This window comes from Diadema antillarum, unplaced genomic scaffold, assembly GCF_040938485.1.
Source record: "Diadema antillarum isolate AM-2024a unplaced genomic scaffold, OU_Dant_1.0 scf00000145, whole genome shotgun sequence".
Taxonomy (NCBI): Eukaryota; Metazoa; Echinodermata; class Echinoidea; order Diadematoida; family Diadematidae; genus Diadema; species Diadema antillarum.
The window spans coordinates 234,290-254,034 of record NW_027271034.1 but is presented as its reverse complement, the minus strand read 5'-3'; the positions used below and the strand labels follow the sequence as shown (position 1 = coordinate 254,034).

The window sequence follows — 19,745 nt, the reverse complement described above, 5'->3', positions numbered from 1 at the left end:
TAATTTGACAACTGCATCACGACACATTACATATGAAAATATTCACATCTAGCTAACATAATTACTGAATCAATACATACACAACTAACAATTCATGGTTTCACTGGATATATAGTACATCTTTATATCAAAATATACCTGAAATTTGACAGTGCTTGACACACTGAAGAATAGGCAAATTAAGAATGCATGAAGGATGAAACATGCTGAATATTTCAAAGTATGACGGGTAGGGGTTGCCATGTTCCTTGGAGGAAAATTCATGGCGATAATTCAAAGAAAAGATAGCTTGATTGTTCTTACAACATTTTTTAAAGTCTATTCACTGAGCAATACTAGCAATGTACTTGACAATGATTCACAAAATATGACAACTTGAAAATGATATTCCTGTTATCATAACTGTCACTTGCAGCAGACTTTTTTTTAATAGTTTAGTACAATAAAAATTGTATGCATGTCTTTAAAAGAAAAGGTTGTTCCTGACAATCACATAACTCCCCTCCCCCCCCCCCCCCCCCTGCAAGGTTTGCTTTTTATGGCTAGAACTAACTACATAGACACATTTTTCAAGTGTTGAAATGCTATTGGTATGAGCAGGTTAACTGAACAAGCTTGGCTCTAGGTCCTCAGAGAACAATGATCTCAAAAGTTGAATACATAGGTAAACCAACCTATTGCAGTAAGTCTTGCAAGATGCTCATAGTCACTGTCAATAAAAATCAGATTTACTTTCTGCCCTGTGTCCGAGCAAAGCTGCATAAATGCCGAACTTCAAAACTGAAGCATGACCAACATTCTTTGCCATGTACAGTAACTGAAGCAACTGACTAGGTTTCTTGCATTTTCTTTGCAGGACAGATAACACAACAATCATTTGGCACACGGGGCTACAATGGGAATGTTTTCTCTCCAAAAACAAAACAAAACAACACAAAACAAAACAAAAACTAACCCCTAGACAAATCAACCCAAGGCAGTAGCTATGGTAACAAGACTAATTTCAACAATTTTTGTTCTTCGTTGCATGCCAAATCAAGCAAATTCATTGGCATACAAATTTGAAAACAAGTATTTTTCTCATGAAACACATGGATGCCAAGAAAACAGCCTTCATCATAAGAGCAAGCAGGGATAATGAGGGAGTATTGTAACATATCTAATTTAATGTATACTTTTTACGATAATCCGAGTGAATTGCAAATCCTTCACCAGTTTTGCAACTCTTTTGATTTTTTTTTTTTAATTCAAATGCATTACAAAACTCCCTCACTGCATATACTCATTATGAAAACAATACTTTTTTTTCAGTTTCTAAGCTACGACAAGCCATACACAACTGTTCATGTCACATAACATCTGCCAAACATATAATGCGCCATGCAAAAATTCTCATCACACGAATGATCCAATGCCTTCTTGAAAATATTTACAGAATATGTGCATTTATGACGTTAAACTAAGTGATCACCACCGAGACCAAAATGTATCATGATAAAGAGATGTCTGTAATAAAATGCACTGGACTACTGCCATTATGACATGTTGCCAATTACACGACACCAGTTAATCTCTTTTGCTTGTCCTCCATACTCTTACTTCTATCACTACATGCCTGTAATGTCTTTGGCAAGATATTCTGCTCTCTAATTTACACATCTCGCTTGTACCACGGGGTACTTTGCTCTCTAGAATGCCTCAATCAAGCTGTCAAGCATATAAATAATTTGTTGGGAAGCTTGTGGACGAAGAAAGTGCAGAGCTTCAGTAACTACCAGCCTCAATCTATTAGGCGCGTGGGGGTACATTTCAAAACAGGCTAAAGGAGCTCTCTAGCATTCAAATCAGTCTTGCGTTGGCAAGCGAGTAATCAAGCACACATCATTAACCACATGAATCATCAGAGGCTTTATGAAAAAGAGAAAAAAAAAATCTACAAAGAGGATATTAAATCTATCAAACAAATAAATACAGCAATTCATGGAATCTGTGGCTGGCTATTTACCAGGCTAACATATCTATATGAATGTCTCTGAGCTGCACGTATGATGACGCCAGGTATAAAGAGAATTATTTAACAAAACAATATTTTTCATCATGCAGATATTTCACACAGATTTTTGCAGGTACGGCAGACCATGAAAGGATGTACCAGCACTTTAAAGACATATTTCACAGCATATCATGGGCTATCTTGACATATCATGATTTATGACAGCAATCTCTTTTGGGATGGCTCCCAATATCCTCCTACCAAAACAAAATGCAGAGAAACAAAATATCAAACAAGCTAAAGCATTCTGGCTTGAATAGTCTTCCATATAATACTCGAGTATCCCTACTGTAGGCAAAGAGACAATCATTTACAAAATACTCCCATGCTCCAGAATCAAGAGTGTGATATTTTCCCTAGCTGTACACTTACTGCATTTTAACTATGGCCAAGGGATTGCTGTTTTTGTTTTTGTTTTTGCTAGACCCTTTGGTGGGAAAATCTATAATTCAAACCCATGGCTCTTCATCTCTGGTGCTGAGAATCTCATGCTAAGATGCTCCAGGACAGTCAAGGTCGATCCCTAAGTGGATAGCTCACTGATATTTGAAGGGGCAGTGTAGCTTTTGTACAACCCTCTGCAAATATCTGACCTTTTATATCCTGGCCTGAGCTCCTGACTTTATTTTGATAAGTACACTGTGAGTGGTAATTTATTGTCATCATTTTGGGTTTTTTTTCCTATTTTTAAGAAAAAAATCTATTTTGAGATCATTTTTGGGGGGAGAGGGTGAATTATCCATCTTTGGGAGAATCAATGCTTTTGCAAATTGAAGGTAGCGTATTAAGGTGCTGGGCTGGACGGTCAAAAATATGCATTAGTACTGACGTCAGTCATAGACGTGTATTGCACTTTGATGTCTTAAAAGACTTCAATTTACTGACGAAATAAACCTCAATCCCACTTTATAAAAACACAAAAAACATGGTGAAAATGATATCAAGACTCTGATCAGGTTTCGAACCCATTTCGAACCCGCACAGCCCTTTGCGTTGAGTCTAAGACTCTGCGCCCAACCCACTGAGCTATGTGAGATTTGCTGCCATGCTTGGGTTGTTTTGGATTCTTATAATGTTTTGTGTATCCTACGCAGAACTACTGTAGTAATGCATTCATGTTTTGGTGCGAGTGTTGTATGCAATGCATGCAATCGATGAATTTGTGACGTCATCGTGTAATGTTTATTCACGACCGTCCAGCCCAGCACCTTGATACGCTACCCAAATTGAACAAGGATGTCTCTGTATTTTTTCATGTATGCCAAGCTAAAAATTTTGCCAGACGACAAGATTTGCCAGTCCACTACTGATCTTGCTTTTTGATTAGTTGACCATACACTGAACCTCCTCTACATGTTTGTTCCTTTTCCTTGGTATATTATATTTTGTTTTGTTTTGTTTTGTTTTCCAGTACAATGAGGATTCTGAGAATTGTACGATTTTCACTACTATTCCACAGTGGTCCGGCAGTGAACACAAATCCACATAAAATCTTTGGTAATTCAATGCAAATCGACTTTTCAGAAGGCATCAACACTTGTAGCTGCACTGAGGAGCGTTTCATAAAAAGATGCTATTGTTCTGAACTTCTCAGTAGGTATAATAACCCACGATGAGAAGTAAACCCATATCTCTTCTTCTATTAACAAATACACAGATGATAAGCCACGGTTCATAGAATATATGCGTCTTGCAGCACCACATTCTCCCAGTCATCTGACCTTTGCAAATATCTGTATGACACCTTTAACAATTTATTGATGTCAATCTCTTTCACTGCTCTGGAGTGAAGTGGTTCTTTCATACAAGATGGAATCCCACCCCAGGGTTCTCCTTAAACAGTGCCTGATCCATCTACCCAGTTACCACTCAGCCTGCACTAATATGTATGGAAATTGCCTCTGTGCAGCCATGAATGTGGATGAACTGAGATCATTACCACGAGCTATTGGGTTGAAAACAACAACAACAACACTTATTATAGAGTCTACCTCATGTGAATACCTATTGAGTAAGTGGACTACTTTGTACCATAATGCCTCTTTGGAAAGTACTTTGTGAGAATATCATTTAATGACTGATGGAGCTAGAGAATTTTAGTAATTTAAATCACCTTGTAGCAAGGAGAGAGCTTTGGTATAATAGATACCTTGCAGAGATCACAAATATCTGCAGACATCTAGACAGCTTGTCCCAAAGAAGACTACCGGTACACACAGCTACCTGTGAATTGCACGAGAGACAATTCTACCAGCAAAACTAACCACACTGCACGCCGTCGTGAAGCCATTAAGTATTTACTGGCCCGGCAACTGCAATTACGCACCACACCGACAGCAGATAATGCATCGATTGATCAAAATTTACGCTGCAGAGCTACAAAAATCCAGAGCATTAAACCTCGTCAATTCTAAGTCCTTTATAACGCCTCTAAATCTTGGCAATAAAAATAAAATGGGAAAACTGACAGACATGAACTCTCATAGACTGATGTTCCAAATTCCCATTTTGTGTTTAGGCTAGACCATCGGGCAGGTGTAAATCCAATCTTTTTTCCTTCATAATCACAGTGACGAATACTCAGGTATGGCGATAGATGCATGTAAGGCCTACACAACTTTTTATTTCAACAAAAATGCAATGCTTTCTAGCGCTAGTCTCATGAACAGGAATTAATGACTGCAATATTTAACACTACATGTCATGAAGACTATCAAAAATCATTTCTTGGCGACACAACATTTGCTCCTGCAACAATTACTCATCTTATTTTCTCCAAGGACTTAGGGTTAGGGTTATGATAGGGTTTAAGGATTAGTTTGATGTAAAGGTAAGGAATAGGGTTAGGGTTATGTTTGTGGGTAGGTTCTGTATTTGGTTTAGCGTGCAGATATTTAATGGGAGCAACTGTAACAGGAGCAAATGTCATGGAACCAATTTCTTCTTCTCTGGCTAGTATAACAAAAATACTCTTATTGTCTATCTGAAGATTCAGATTTACCATGTAAGTTTGTCTTAACAATTTGGATTGCTGTTGCACAAGCATGCAGGGATATTAGCACATAATTCACTTTTCCAACAAATAAGTATATCACACTTTAGCAGACTAGAGAGAGAGAGAGAGAGGTTTAAAAAAAAACAACAATAACAACCAAGACTCTAAATCAAGCAGCTTAATGTAACAAAGCTCTTTCACCTTATATATCAGTCAATATTAAACTACACAGGCTCTCTGTTTATTGCCCTGAATAATTGTCATGGTTTGTGATGTGGCCTTGAAACTTCTGATAAATTTTTTCTATGAAACGCATCCCTATCAAAATTTCACTAGCATCTACAGTGTATGTAAAGCTAGCTGTATAGAAACTACAGAATATAGGAGACTATCATTATAATGGTATTTCAATAATAGGTTGATAGCATTTACAAAGAAAAAAAAATATGAAAATGACTTAAATATAACACAACCCAGCGCATATTTTTCATAAAACGGAACCATATCAGAAAGGTGCATACCAAGTAAACAAAAAAAGAGGAAGCATGCTTTCTCAAGGCAAGAAAATATCTTAAAATATTTCCAGATATAAATTTTCCTTATAAAAATTACTTCTAGTAATCAACATGGTTACAATGCTTATCTAACAGGAATCCTGCAAGATTTTATTCAAACTTATATGACTGATGGTGATAATACTGAAAGTAATGCACTCAGGGCTCTACTTGGAACACACATAGCATACATTACCTCTAAGATTAAAACACAATGTTGACTCAGTTAAGATTATGTTACATGTTGTTCTTGGACACCTCACAACAGCGGTCTATTTAGGAGACAAAAGCTACAGGCTATAACTTATGGAAAAGAAATCACCAACTTTGTGAGCACAAATTACCTTGCATGGACTTTCCTGGATATGGTGTAAAACTCAATTGTCTCTGATATACGGTCACAAGAAACCATTTTGCCAAGAAAGCATGGAATTTATGTCAATGCTGTGCTAAACTGCCCTCTATAAGTAGGAATTAAAGTCATATGACTAAGCAGGCTATTCTTGGTGTCCCAAATTACCTATTTATCAACTTATTTTCAATGGACAGTACTTTCTCCGCATTCATCCACATTTGAACTCAAATTATCTGCTACTTCAATTTGACTTTCTGATTCAAGAAACTTCTCTTCCTCAACTACAAGACATTTCAGCCTACAGTGTGATACATAGTGAGTAATCTGTTAAATACAAGTTTCTGTAATGTATCGCATTGTCAGTTAGTAAATTGATTCAGTGTTTAAACCACACCATGACAATAATCGAGGCATGACCAACTTTGTAGCAAAATTATATATAAATCCACCCAAATGCCACATATCATGTCCATGGTACATGCAAGCAGTAAAGCATAGAGCTGGGGAAATAGCTACAGGATAATCTTTTCTTAGACATAACATCATAATGGATCTTTGATGGCAATGGAGATCTCTACGGCCTCAAAATGAAAGCAACGAAGGGGCAAGCAAAATATCAAAGCTCTTCTTTGATAGCTTCAGTTTGAAGGTTTTACATTCTGATTGCTCTTTTTACTCCACATATCAGTAATTTTGGACTTAACTGATGCACGTAATATGATCAGAGCAAAAAAAATAATGCCTCCGGCACCACTTCGTGGCGGAGGCATTAAAAAAAAAAATGCACTGCACAGCACACTTCCAAGAGAAATAAATAATTTACAAACATACAACATTTGAAATACACCTTGTGGAGCATACTGATGCATTGTATACAGGTACCGTACATTTTCACCTCCCTGTTCTACATGAAATTGTGCTACACATAGATATTTGTTTAATAGGTGTTGAAATACAAACATATTCAAGATAAAACAGATACATTCAATTTATCTCACCTACACATATCAAAGTGCAAATTAATGTGTAACATGCTCTGAATTACAATACACACAAGCTACTCCTATCCCTTCAGGGTGAACAGTATTGTGTACATACCAAGACACTCACATCATACAGTGTGGCTCTGGATATGAATTACATAATTTGCAAGGTAGTGAAATGAGGACTGCTTCATTATTCAAACACAGTTTACTTTGTCAGCTTGTGAGAAAAAGACTACTCATTTTATGAATGACTTCAAAGAGCGCACAAGAAAAGCAAAATATCTTTATATTGCAGGATACTCTGCACACATGCCTGCAGTGCTCACAAACTGTCGGTTGAGAATGATAAGGGCATTAAGTTGCCACTACACCCATATCGACGAAATTCATTCTACCAATTTGAAATGTAACTCGATGATTTGTAACCCGATTTCACATCCTTTTTCGATCCACAATCTTGCATTCACATATCATGGATGGTCACACTGAAATCTTTTGTGTATGTTTTCTCAGAGAAAATTTTTTTAAAGACCACTGAAAAACAAAATAAAATTCTGTCTTAAATCCCATCACTGATGAAAAAGACATTGAGGGTGACAATTTATGTATTTCCAGTTCTGATGGACATGCTTCCACACTTATTGAGCAAAAAATATTTAATATACATTACAGGCAATGATCAATGGTGATATGAAGTGTGGTATGAAGGAAATAGCACCATCTGCACCGAAATACACCTGTACGTCAACACAAGACCAGCAGACAATGGAAAATATCACATACAATCTATTCAAATGTATCTTTTTGTATCAAATTTCCTATAACCTGAAAGGCTCAGTTTTTATGTCTAAGAACTCATTCAGGTCTCTCAGATGACACAGCTACCATGGCTTTAATCTGGTAAGCTGTAAGCTCCAAGCCCATCAAGATGAAGGGCAGGGGGCAGAATTCTGAACAAAGTCACACCTTTCCAGGATCAAACTGCATTGCTACACCCCCAGAAGGATGTATACTGTTTTAGGACTCCAACCCTAATCTCACAATATTGTTGTCAACCCAATGGCTCCTATAGCAATTTTTGCCAACAGGAGAAAGAGTGCAGACACCACCTTACTTTGAACACGACACCAAAACAGAACACAATATGAGATTGGGTCTTCTTCACATTAAATCACCAAAATCAGATACATCAAACAATGTTTAGGTAAAAGGAAACAAGGAGTAGTAATTATATCCCATTCATGAAAGTGTCTTTGGATTTCATGTTTCAGTTGTTTAGACCCTGTTAGGCACACAATGGGAAGAACTGAAGTAAGCCGTTTTGTGCGCACCAGAAAATTTCTCAGAAAGAAGCCACTGTTATTTTTGAAGGAAACTTGGATAGGGCATCAAAATAAGCACTTTAATACCCACATGTACTTTTGATATTCTGATCCATGTAGGTGAGATTATGCATTAGCTTGAAAATAAAGATTAAAGCACATCATACCTGAAGAAGTAGCACATGGACAGTCACAGCCATTAACAGGTTTGTGGACATTTCTCCACATGGGACCAGCTGATTTTGTTCTGATGAACAGTTCTTTTTTAAAAGTGCACCTTTTCCTGAGTCTTCATATGTCTTAGTAACAAACCACACAAGTTATTTCACACATTCTCTCCCATAGAAAAGCAATCTCATGCAGAACTCTTTCCTACATGTACTCACAAAGGCACAAACCACATGTTACATAATACTCATAGATTTTATAGTTACCCATAGGAACAGCAGTGGTTATTAAAATACTTTCATGTTCCACAAAGATAAAAACTTTATCTAAATTGTCAGTAAATCTTCTGGTACAAATAATTTACGCAGATGAACTAAACAGTTTTAGTGCTATCAAATTTACACACTGGAAAAAGTTTTGCATTTTCTAAATATGACTAGCTATATATATATGTATATATACACAAGTACAAATGCACACAAAAATAGATATCTATGTTTGCTTTCATCATATCAAATATTCCTAAATGTCATAAACAATCTTCCAGGATGTACTTACCTACCCCAACCTGCGCATTTAGAATGAATAAGTTAACTGTTATATGTGAGGGTATATCAAACTTGAAAAGCAGAGATATAACCAATTACCCAAAGACTCTTTTGTTGCTCAATTAGCATCAGTACATAATTTCATGCTCTTGTGTTGTATAAAATGGACTAGTAAGTACTTCTTATTGTTTTGAGTGTATGCAGGTATTAATTGCCTATGTATCTCTTCCCTTTCCATACTGAGTCAGTTAATGTTTGTGAGCACAAAGTCGATGAAATTCACTTCTAAAGACTGATCTCAGAATCCAAATGAATTCACATCCACATGCCTCTTTCTTTTTGTTACAAAATTTGAAGCACTTTGAATGGGGGTAAGTCAGTCCAAAGAAAAAGGATAAAAAGGAAATGTTCAAAGAGGTTGGCAGGGCTGTCATAATAATGATGACTTGCTCCCCGTTTCAGAGTCACTTGGGGTCCTAGCTGGCTCCGGTTCCTTCACAGAGTTACCCTCCACCAGAGCCAGGGGGGTAAGCCACTCCTTTGGCAGCATGCGCTCCATGAAGGGAAGGCGGGCTCCCACCGCAGCTAGTCGGTTGATCCAGGAGGGGATTTCCTTACCGCAGAGTATCTACAGGTGCACCAGACACAAGAAAGCCACAGTGCAGTGAGAAATTATAGGCAGGAAGTCTTTAAAGAGAAGAGGAGCATGCACAAAATGAACACCTGTATGGCAATTTGTTGAGCTCAGAGTTGATCTCCTATTACCACCTGGATTAAAGAGAAAAATACTTCAACAACAACAACAACAACAACAACAACAACAACAACAACAACAACAACAAACTTATCCTTCTGAAAAGGAAATGCATACATACGTACATTGTACACCTCTTTTCTTCTAAGTCACACAGATATATTCAGAAACACTAGTATATCAATAATCTCAGGAAGGGCAAAGTCATGAATGGAGACATAAAGGATAGAAAATCCCCTTCTTAGTTTCACTTTTCAGAAGCGGTAGAAGAAAAACTTGATGCAAGACGGAAGTTATGGAGCTGCATCAAGCTCCATCAATGCTGCATTTAGCACTGAGAAATTAATGTGACTAAAAGTTTCCAAAATTATCTTTCCTTCTGTGTAAGGTGTATGCCAACACAACATATTTTTAGAAGAAAAAAAAAATCATAAAAATGCAACCAGCCACAGAAACACTTGCATTTGGCACTTGCACTATTGCTGCACATAGGCCACACCAAGACTGTGCGATATCAAATGTTGAAAAAACAAACAAACAAACAAACAAAAAAACATGCGGCCTGCATGCTGGCAAATATGGAAATTCCCAATTATCACGGCTAGTCTTCATTTATGAAGTATTACATCCATGAGCTGAAAGATACGGTCAATTGGTACTCAGTAGTTTCTGTCAGCATTTCTTCTTCTTTTTCTTTTCCATTACTTCTGTAATAATGTATTTCAAGAAGTGTGCATTTGGTACAACTGCACCCTACATTGTACATGTACACATACATAGTGATAGCACAATTGTAGATATCATATGTTGGTTAGTATACTGTAACTGTACCACTTCACCTTACATGTAATACTATCTCACAAGACCAAGCTTGCATTTAGAGTTATTGCACAAAATTATTGCAATCTGTAATTTAGCAAACATAGTCTATATGTACTCTACAATTCGTATGCAAACTGTAAGCAGCTACATTTGCATAATGCACATGTAGATCAGTCTTATCAATTTTACCTTCATACAGTTTAGAGTAATACACTATAACTCAGTTGTTCATACAGTTCGTGGATCTATCATGTAAAAGTGTTATATATAAATGTTCATACGGAGAAATAGTTCATTCTCAATTTTTGTTATTCAATAAGTTTGTATTCAGTTTGAAAGTGCTAAGTACAAAGTATGTACATTATACTGAGGTGTAAGCCATATACAGTGTAGTACATGCTGCATACTGAGGGAATATAAGCAAGATGATGACTATTAATAGTATCCAGCAGGTTCTTTGGCAGATGAAAACAGCAGTACAGGTGATCAAAACATCTTATTGTCAGCTGCATGAGAATACCAGACATAAAGTGACTTTTGATGAGACTCTACATAACATATTCATGTCTATTTTTCTTACATATTCTATCATACTGTATCCTTAAACAGTGTCTCAGAAAACTTCTGCAATGAATGCTCTGCAAATTACATACAGCATAAAAGAGCTCTTTTCCCAGAGGAAGTATTAATCTTTACGTATAACCTCCACATGCAGACAAACACACACACACACACACAGCTGCATGTGAATAGGAACAAACAAGGCAGAGTTTTCTTCTTCTTCATGAAAATAAATCATACAGTTGTTTCTTTTTCAGACTAATGTTCATATATTCAAACACAGCAAGAATACCTCTTTTATCAATATTCAAGATTTGAGGAGGCAGAGATGAATTTGATGCAATTTCAGACTATTACAATGGTATGAAGATATATACATGTAGAAAAAAACTAAACAAATAATAACCTAAACCTATCACGTTTGTTTGTTGATTATGATCAAGAATCTCTGTACTCCGTGCTTCCACTCATTGTTAATGAAAAGTTGAAAAATTTGGAAATAGTCATTCAAAAGAATAATTTGAATATTTTTGTATGTCTTTACCTCATGAATGTAATTTTCACATACAGTCAGTCATATGCAACTGTACACTAAGTCCATTGTAGTTGCAACAAAATATCATTGTTCCACGAACCATATGAACCACTGAAGCTCCATAAAGTCCATATTCTACAACATGTACATCCAAATTTGATGAAATTTCTACTTCTGTTTGCTTGATGCTTACAACACAATATTCAAAGAGAGGAAGCACTGTGTACATACCAGCACTTTATGTAGAAGAAATGAAACTTACACTGGTTATTTTCATTTCGATACCACTGGCCAGGATTTCAATCAACAGACTTATACAGTTTTTCATGGCATATATCTCTATCTTATGAACCTGATTTTTATGCTGCATAACTGTACAAATGATTACAGGGGAAGTTCAAACTGATTACTTTTAATGCAAAATGATTCTCTACTACAGAATGTCCTTTAAAATGACAATGATAGGAATCCTCAGTAAGGATATCAAGTACACTGTGGAGGGCATTACTTTAATGTCATCATTCACAAAAAAAAAAAAGTGTAATGACCCCTGTGATCTCCCATTAACGACTGTCTCTCACTGTGATCACACATTAACAACTTTGTCTCGCAAGTTATGAGGAAGTAGCCTTGATCTGCCTATTAGCATGTGTTTCACAGTTTCAGGCCGAGAGAGAATGAATATACTGTACATAGAGAGTGAGGTGGGAAGAGAAAGATGGCACTGCAAGTCATTTACTGCAGAGAGCCAAGCTTTAGTCATATATGCTGTAATTCCTGCACCAGACTACAGGGCTGTGTTTTGCTCTCTTTTCAAGGCAGTAAATACTGGTCAGATTACTGTAAAAGTGGATATTTTGTGCGACTAATTTTTCGCGCTCGGCCGGGTACAAGTTTTGCAGGTTTTTAATTCCACGGAATCAAGACATCAACTACTGGAACATATGGCAAGCAAAAATATTTGTGTGCTTTTATTTTCGCGCTAGTTTATGGATGCGCAAAATGCGCGAAAATTTCAACACCATGAAAATTTCCAGTTTTACAGTATATCAGTAGGCCTACCCACACGGAGCCTTTTATTTTTGATGCAGCCATTGTGTCACACGCTTGAGTAAAATGTTTACTGGTGGTTTAGTTGAAATTGTAAGTTTGTGATATCTGACATTTTGAAAGCTGCGAGAAAAGCAGGATGATTTTTTTTAATCTTAAAGCTAGTGTTTACAGCATGTTCATGAGAATCCAGTATGAATACATATGTCACATGGAGATGGCAAGTTACATGAAATGAAGTTCTTGACAAAATTGATTTTCAGGCTCTGTCTCTGCACAATGTGGTCGTCAGAAAATAACCATGGCAACAAGAAAAATGCAATTATCAGCATGGAAATACCAATGGAATGGAAATTGGCAGTCTCAATCTCAATGAGGGGGGACTGAATTGTATTATTTTTTAAAGAGCAATCTTGAGTAACATCATGAAACGAGCTTTAACCCGTCGAGGACGGTTTGATTTTGCTACAACACGCATTTCCCACAACACGCATTTCCCATAACACCTGCCCGAGTATACTCGGGACTCGTCCTCAATGGGTTAAGAGTACTACAGTATTGCATTGATCAAGTAAAGATAATGACATTTTTAACAACTATGAAGTATAACATTCTTTTTCTCTATCTACTTTAAAGCATCAGCATCATGAAAATTTTTCAATCAGATATTTACACTTTGACTAGCAATTTACTGTATCAAAAACTCAACTGTGCCTTGGAGCTGTGTCTCGAGATTACATGCAAACCATCTTAACTCAGAAACTCCTTGGACTGGTACTTGTAACAACCAGCATCTTGAGCTCTGCTACAATGTACATATAAGTAAGTACATGAAGTAGTTATTGTCAGGAAATTTTCGCAGCATGAAATTTTTGCAAATTAGAGTCGACGGCCTTTTCCGTGGCAGGAAATTTTCGCAAATTGCCACTGGCATTCAATGCATATTGTGCAGACAAGAGCTTTCATGTGCATTTTAATTTTGCAAATCTTGGCTTTCACAAAATTAACAACATTAAAGGAATACAACAATTTCTGGTTTTACACACATATATTCTAGCTGCAAAAGTTCTAAGTACATTTCACAATAAAGAATTTGTGATGTAGATTATGATAGGTAACACACAGTGTGGTATTTTTATTTTCTTATCCTACATAATGCTCTGCAGAACAGATCAAAGACCTGTGAAGCACTTAATATGAATCTTTGTAAGATATGAATTTCTCTTTCTATCAACATCCACTGGGTAAGATTATTATCAAATTTCAAGAGTACTTGCACACACAAAAATAATAATTACATAAATGTCTTTTATAGCAAAGTGAATATTTAAATTAATGGATTCTTGCATCAATCAAATCATTTCAACTGCAACTGGTTTATCACTGCTACTATTGAAACACTGAATAATTGGTGCTTACATGTATTTGTGTTGATGTAGGACAATTCTTCAATCAGTTACAAACTAGTAAATATTGTTATCATGAAAAAGCAAAATGTTGCACCTGCTAGGGATACAAATTTGATTCATCAGAATGTGTGTACGAGGTAAATTTCCAATTTCTTTTGATAGAGCTGAATTTAGATATTCATTTCTATAGGAAATGTAAATTTACATTGCTAGTAAATGGTGTGTACACAAAACAGAGTAAAGTGAGTGTGAACGTACACCCAGCTGTATGTATCCGACTTGTTTCCAATTACCAGACAGGCCACTCAAAATACTGGTAGACAAGTATTCTGTTGGACCATGGAGGTACCTCCATGGTTGGACTAGAAAGTACTGGTATCAATGCACTCTGAACACTGTGCTGTGCATCCCCAATGAGTAGGGAACTTTTGCTTACTTTCACCTGTCCCAGACGAACTGTCGTCGCTACAGGTGCCGCCACCTTCCAAATCCAGCAGTTTCCCACGTTTTGGATAATTTTTACGTCCGTCCTTGCTCATGGTGGAATTAGCAAATGATGATATGATAATAAATCCAGGTAAGTATTCCAAGAAATTTGGCTAAATCCAGGAAATGGAATCTAAAAGTGGAGAGGACGATTCGCGTGTCTATCAATGACGAGCCGCCATTCAACATCATGAATGATATTTTATATACCGGGTACTGTAAGCAGCAACTGCCAAAAGAACATCAACATTGTACACTCAGCCTCAAGAAAACTGGCAAGATGTGATCTGTGTCCTAGATCTATAAAAAAACAACAACAACACACATTTATGCTGTGATAAATACAATGTACATGTCTTAGGCTCACCTGTACAAGTTCTTGTGTGAAGTGATTGCAATTCTTGTGGATAAGGTGATAGGCATCCCCGGGGTATTTCTTGCCGAGACAATCCACAACCTTGATCACATCTTCCTCTGTCAGATCGGTCTGACCTATTACTATTGTTTCCCTGCAGGACAAGAAATATTCAATGTGTCAGGTAAAATCGTGCAATAACATCCCCTTCACTATCATTCACTCTTGTTTGCCTGCGGGACAACAAATATCGCATGCATAACTGTAATTGTGAGATACCATTGCCTTCAATATCATTCCCTCTCGATTCCCTACAGGGCCACAATTACTGAATATGTCACTTTAATCGTGCAATATCATTGCCTTCACTAGATCATTCATTCTATTCAACATTATTCAGTACTATCAACTGTAGAAATGCACTTTTATTGAACAAACAACAAGAAGATTTACGACAAAATATCACAGAAAACAACTGAGACACATACACTATTCTCCTACCATAATTTTCTTTCATTAGTTACATGTAAGGCAAATGCTGCTGTCACAGCGGCTCAAAACAGACTGAACTACAGTGAATGAGCACACATAAAGAATTCATACACTTTAATGACATTCTTAATATATATCAAACAGTATTTGACCAGTCAATGAAATATTACCTCAATAACACCAATCACTGATCATTTGTGTCATGAGACTTCAATTTCATTCTAGCATACAAAATCTCTTGCACTTTTCTCCAGCAAAAATAAGGCTACTGCCAAGCTTGATGCATGCAACTGTCATACTAATTTACAAATCACAGTTAGAATAGGCAGACATACATAATTAATGATTTAAAAAAGGGGGAGTACTTTAAAATGAACTCTACAAATGTCTGTACTGTAAACGTCAATATTTTCGCGCGATTAATTTTTCGCGCTGAGCGGCTCGAAAACATATTCGCGGGTTCTTAAATTCGCGCTCCGCAGCGGGTTAATACATAGTCGCTGTTTTCATCGAGCGATGCCAGCGTACGATAAGCGACATAGCAAGCGGCGCAAGTGCGAGTACAAGTGCTCAACTACTCGATACATGTACTGTAGTACTAGTACTGTAGTTGCGGGAATGTAGCACACCAATTGGCCGTGGGCTCGGTGCGTGCGGTGCGTGCGATGATACTGCTATATGCGTAAACATGTCTGTACTACGTAGCAGTATCATCGACGAAGCGCACGCAATTCAGGCCGTTCAAAATGTGCATAGAAAATTGCGAAGATATATTCGCGCGTTTTTTAATTCGCGCTAGCCGAACGTAGCGCGAAATCCGCGAAAATTTCCACGTTTACAGTAACTCATTCCAGTCTTTCTTTGGTGTTGGTGCAATAATGCTATATCTAAATGACATCAAACTCTGTATGATACTTACTTAAAGCTGAATTGTTCCCCTAAATCTGAAACATCTTTGGGCTCAATTTCAAATATTCCCGTGAATGGAAATGGATGACCACCGAAGGCATACTCTGAAAGATGAAAGAAAGACAATATTAAAAATACAATATCATAAATATAATTTTTCCTTCAGATGAATGAGAGATACTATTCATTGTAATGACATTATCACAGAAAAAAACCAACAACAACGATCAATCACCCTTGATCTGAAGGGTTAAGGGAGCTATTCAAAGCATGTCTTTGGAATGCATGACTTGTGTGATCCCACAAAACTTAGGAGTACACTCACTTTCAGCTATCACAAAATCTGTATTACTCTGTATACTCGTTATGGGGCAAATTGTTTGATGTACAGGGCCCCATTTTTTCTCTCTTTCTCTTCTTCCTTTAAAACAACAACAACAACAATGTATTCTATTCAGTATGACATACATGATACTTGAATTGACAGAGTAGAGAAAAACAAAAACATTCAACATTTAATACAGCAGTTATTGCCAAATGATATGACATTGAATGTCAAACATATCTTGTCTAGCTTAGTGCTGTCCTCTCAAAAGATAACTTCCATATCCTTCTCTATTCAGACGCATGTTCTTTTACATATGTACACAAATTGTATCTTTCAAGAAGACTAAATTAATTCCTGTCCACACATTTAAGAAGTCATATGGCTGCCTGTTATGTTTCCACACAAGAGCATGTAAAGATCTTTAAGCAAGCCTTGTTACAGTCCAGTAAAGAAGTTAGCTAAAGATGAAGCAGATCAAAGTCCCCCAACAAAAGGAAACCATGTTGGGATAACTTGGTCATGCTTTAGTGACCTACCTTCTCCAAAATTAGTCTGATTTTGATCAAACTTTGACGGGTCAGTGCTCATATTTTACCAGTTTCATTCAACCAACTCGGTTTTCCTCTCTAAGGTACAAATTTTTAGTGAGGCCAGATCATTAATGCAACACCACAGTGTATGCAACTGCATTATTAAACAACCAGAAATTATCAGTAAGTGAAATATCAGAATATCCACTTCAGATTTGAAGCAAGCCATCAATCTACAGAGTAATACAGATTTTGTGATAGCTGAAAGTGAATGTACTCCTAAGTTTTGTGGGATCATGCAAGTCATGCATTCCAAAGACATGCTTTGAATGGCTCCCTTAACCCCTCAGATCAAGGGTGATTGATTCTCTATGATGTGAGGGAGAAATGAGGGGTACAGGTTTAAAAAAAAAGAAAAAAAGAAAAAAAAGCCTAATTTCAGTCCATAACTAACCAAAGTCGGATTTCACTTTGATTCCTACAGTGCCCTTTCAAAGCAATGACATGTCACAGTCCCTTAGTACATGTTATGCATTATCCTTAGTTAGATGACATGTATACGTTCCTGTTCAATGAAGCTTTACAAGCTTTACAGGAGGAGCCCCTTTTCTTCTCATTTACAAGTAAGTACTCTCCAAGGCTCGAAGCTCTCTTGGCTACTTTTAAGCATCCATTGTAGATTGTAAGCCATACCTTTGTGAATATCAAAGGTCAAAATATTTTCCTTCGAAAACAGGTGACATTTTGAGTTCGCCACAAGCCCTTAAACATATGAAGGATACCTGGTACTCCTAGAAGGACTTGGATATTTAACACTCTCTATAACATGGTCGAGAAGCATTTATAAGTAATGGACAGTAACTGCTAGTAATTATAAAGATGGATAAAGCCAATAGGGCCTATATAATGAAGCAATGTACATTTTCCTTCTAAAAACTGGTGACATTTTGGGTTAACTGCAAGCCTTTGAACAGATGGTACTTCTGGAAGGACTTGAATTAATCTTGTTATGGGGCTATTTGCTCACATATTCAATTATATATAAAATACATATGTATGTGAAGATTTTGCCAAGCCCCAGGGAAATTTGACATTTAAATCTCTCTATGATATGTTATAGAAGCATTTAAAAGTAAATAGACAGTAACTGTCTATTAAAGAAGGGTATTCAAAGCCAATATCATGATTCAAATCCCAAATGATTTCCACAAATTGGTCTTTGAAACCCCACACAGCTTTTTATGTACAATTGTACGTATAGTACGTCAACATTTCTCTTGCTTAATTCAATGTAGCTGTTTTATTTTCTCCACTTTATTCTATTGAAAGAGCACAGCAGAGCAATGAACAATACAAGTGTGCACTGCCAAGTGTAATCATTTAAGGCCTCTGCTTTCATTTCACATGAGTACTTAGTACAGCGCAAGACGGTGACTGCCTCAGCATACAGTGTAATCACAATTTAATCAGCCAAGAGCAGTTCAACTTTCTCACTATACCCATGGAGCTACTGTTAGTAGCTCCATGCTATATACCAAGGAGAGCTGGGTGAACAGGGACTGACTGTCTAGATGGGTCATCCATTGCCCAGAATGTCAGCCCCCTTTGGGGTAAGGTAATGGGAGCACAGCATGCCAGAATGCATGTATCATTCATGACCTGCAGCGTGGATTACAGTGGGTTAGTTCAAAGGGATCTAGTCACTCACTTCCAATTACCACATCGTCAGGACGTCAGCTCTTGTTTCAGTGTGTCTTACATGGCACTGCTAATCCAAGCCTTTAGCATTGACTTTTTTTTTTAATACTTTACCACAATGGTCATGGAACATGGTTGCATAATCCAACGTACAGTGTATTTAAAAACAAGTAAAAAAAAAAACAACAATAAACAGCTTTGCCCTCTTTCTGCATTTACAAAGTGTACATGGTGCAGTAATATCTGCATTAAAATTATCTACACTGTATCTCATGCTCTAGCACACGTGATATAGTTAAAAATGACCTAAGTTTGCTCAAACTTGATAAAACACCTGAAAAAATACATCTCCCCACATACACGTGCACACTGTTTTTTGTTTTGTTTTTGTTTGTTTTTACATACAGAAAATCTGTTTAAATTAAATGACAATTTCACTGACTCTTACAACCCCTGACCACATCTTAGGTGGAGTAATACCATATTTTGTGCAAATCTCTCACAATTAAAGGGACTGCACAGTACTGGTTGAGGTGGGGATTCATGTTTTGGACATTCCTAAGTGAGATAATGAGAAACCTCTTATGAAATATATATGAAAGAGCATGTAATTCTAAGAAGGATTCAACGTTTATTTGATGAAAATTGGTCTTCAAATGGCTGAGATATCCAAAAAAGTGATAATAATAAAAGGCGACAGGCCACGCCTTTTATCAGGATATCTCTGTTTCACATTGTTTTGGGATATCTCAGCCATTTCAAAAACGATTTTCATCAAATAAACTTTTGATACCCCTTAGAATTGCATGCTCTTTGACATCTCATAGAGTGGTTT

At 36.8% G+C, this 19,745-nt stretch overlaps 1 protein-coding gene across 1 annotated transcript in view; it reads right to left on the bottom strand.

The window, feature by feature from the left end:
- Positions 1–526: 526 nt before the first annotated feature.
- The window catches only part of LOC139721555 (deubiquitinase DESI2-like), a 33,706-nt gene continuing 14,487 nt past the window's right edge, over positions 527–19,745 (bottom strand). The window contains exons 4-6 of the mRNA XM_071632870.1: positions 16,365–16,458; positions 14,966–15,107; positions 527–9,609 (exon numbers count right to left, since the gene is read on the bottom strand). Of these exons, the coding sequence (XP_071488971.1) occupies positions 9,412–9,609; positions 14,966–15,107; positions 16,365–16,458 (434 nt within the window). The 3' untranslated portion in view covers positions 527–9,411. The remainder of the gene's footprint in view (positions 9,610–14,965; positions 15,108–16,364; positions 16,459–19,745) is intronic.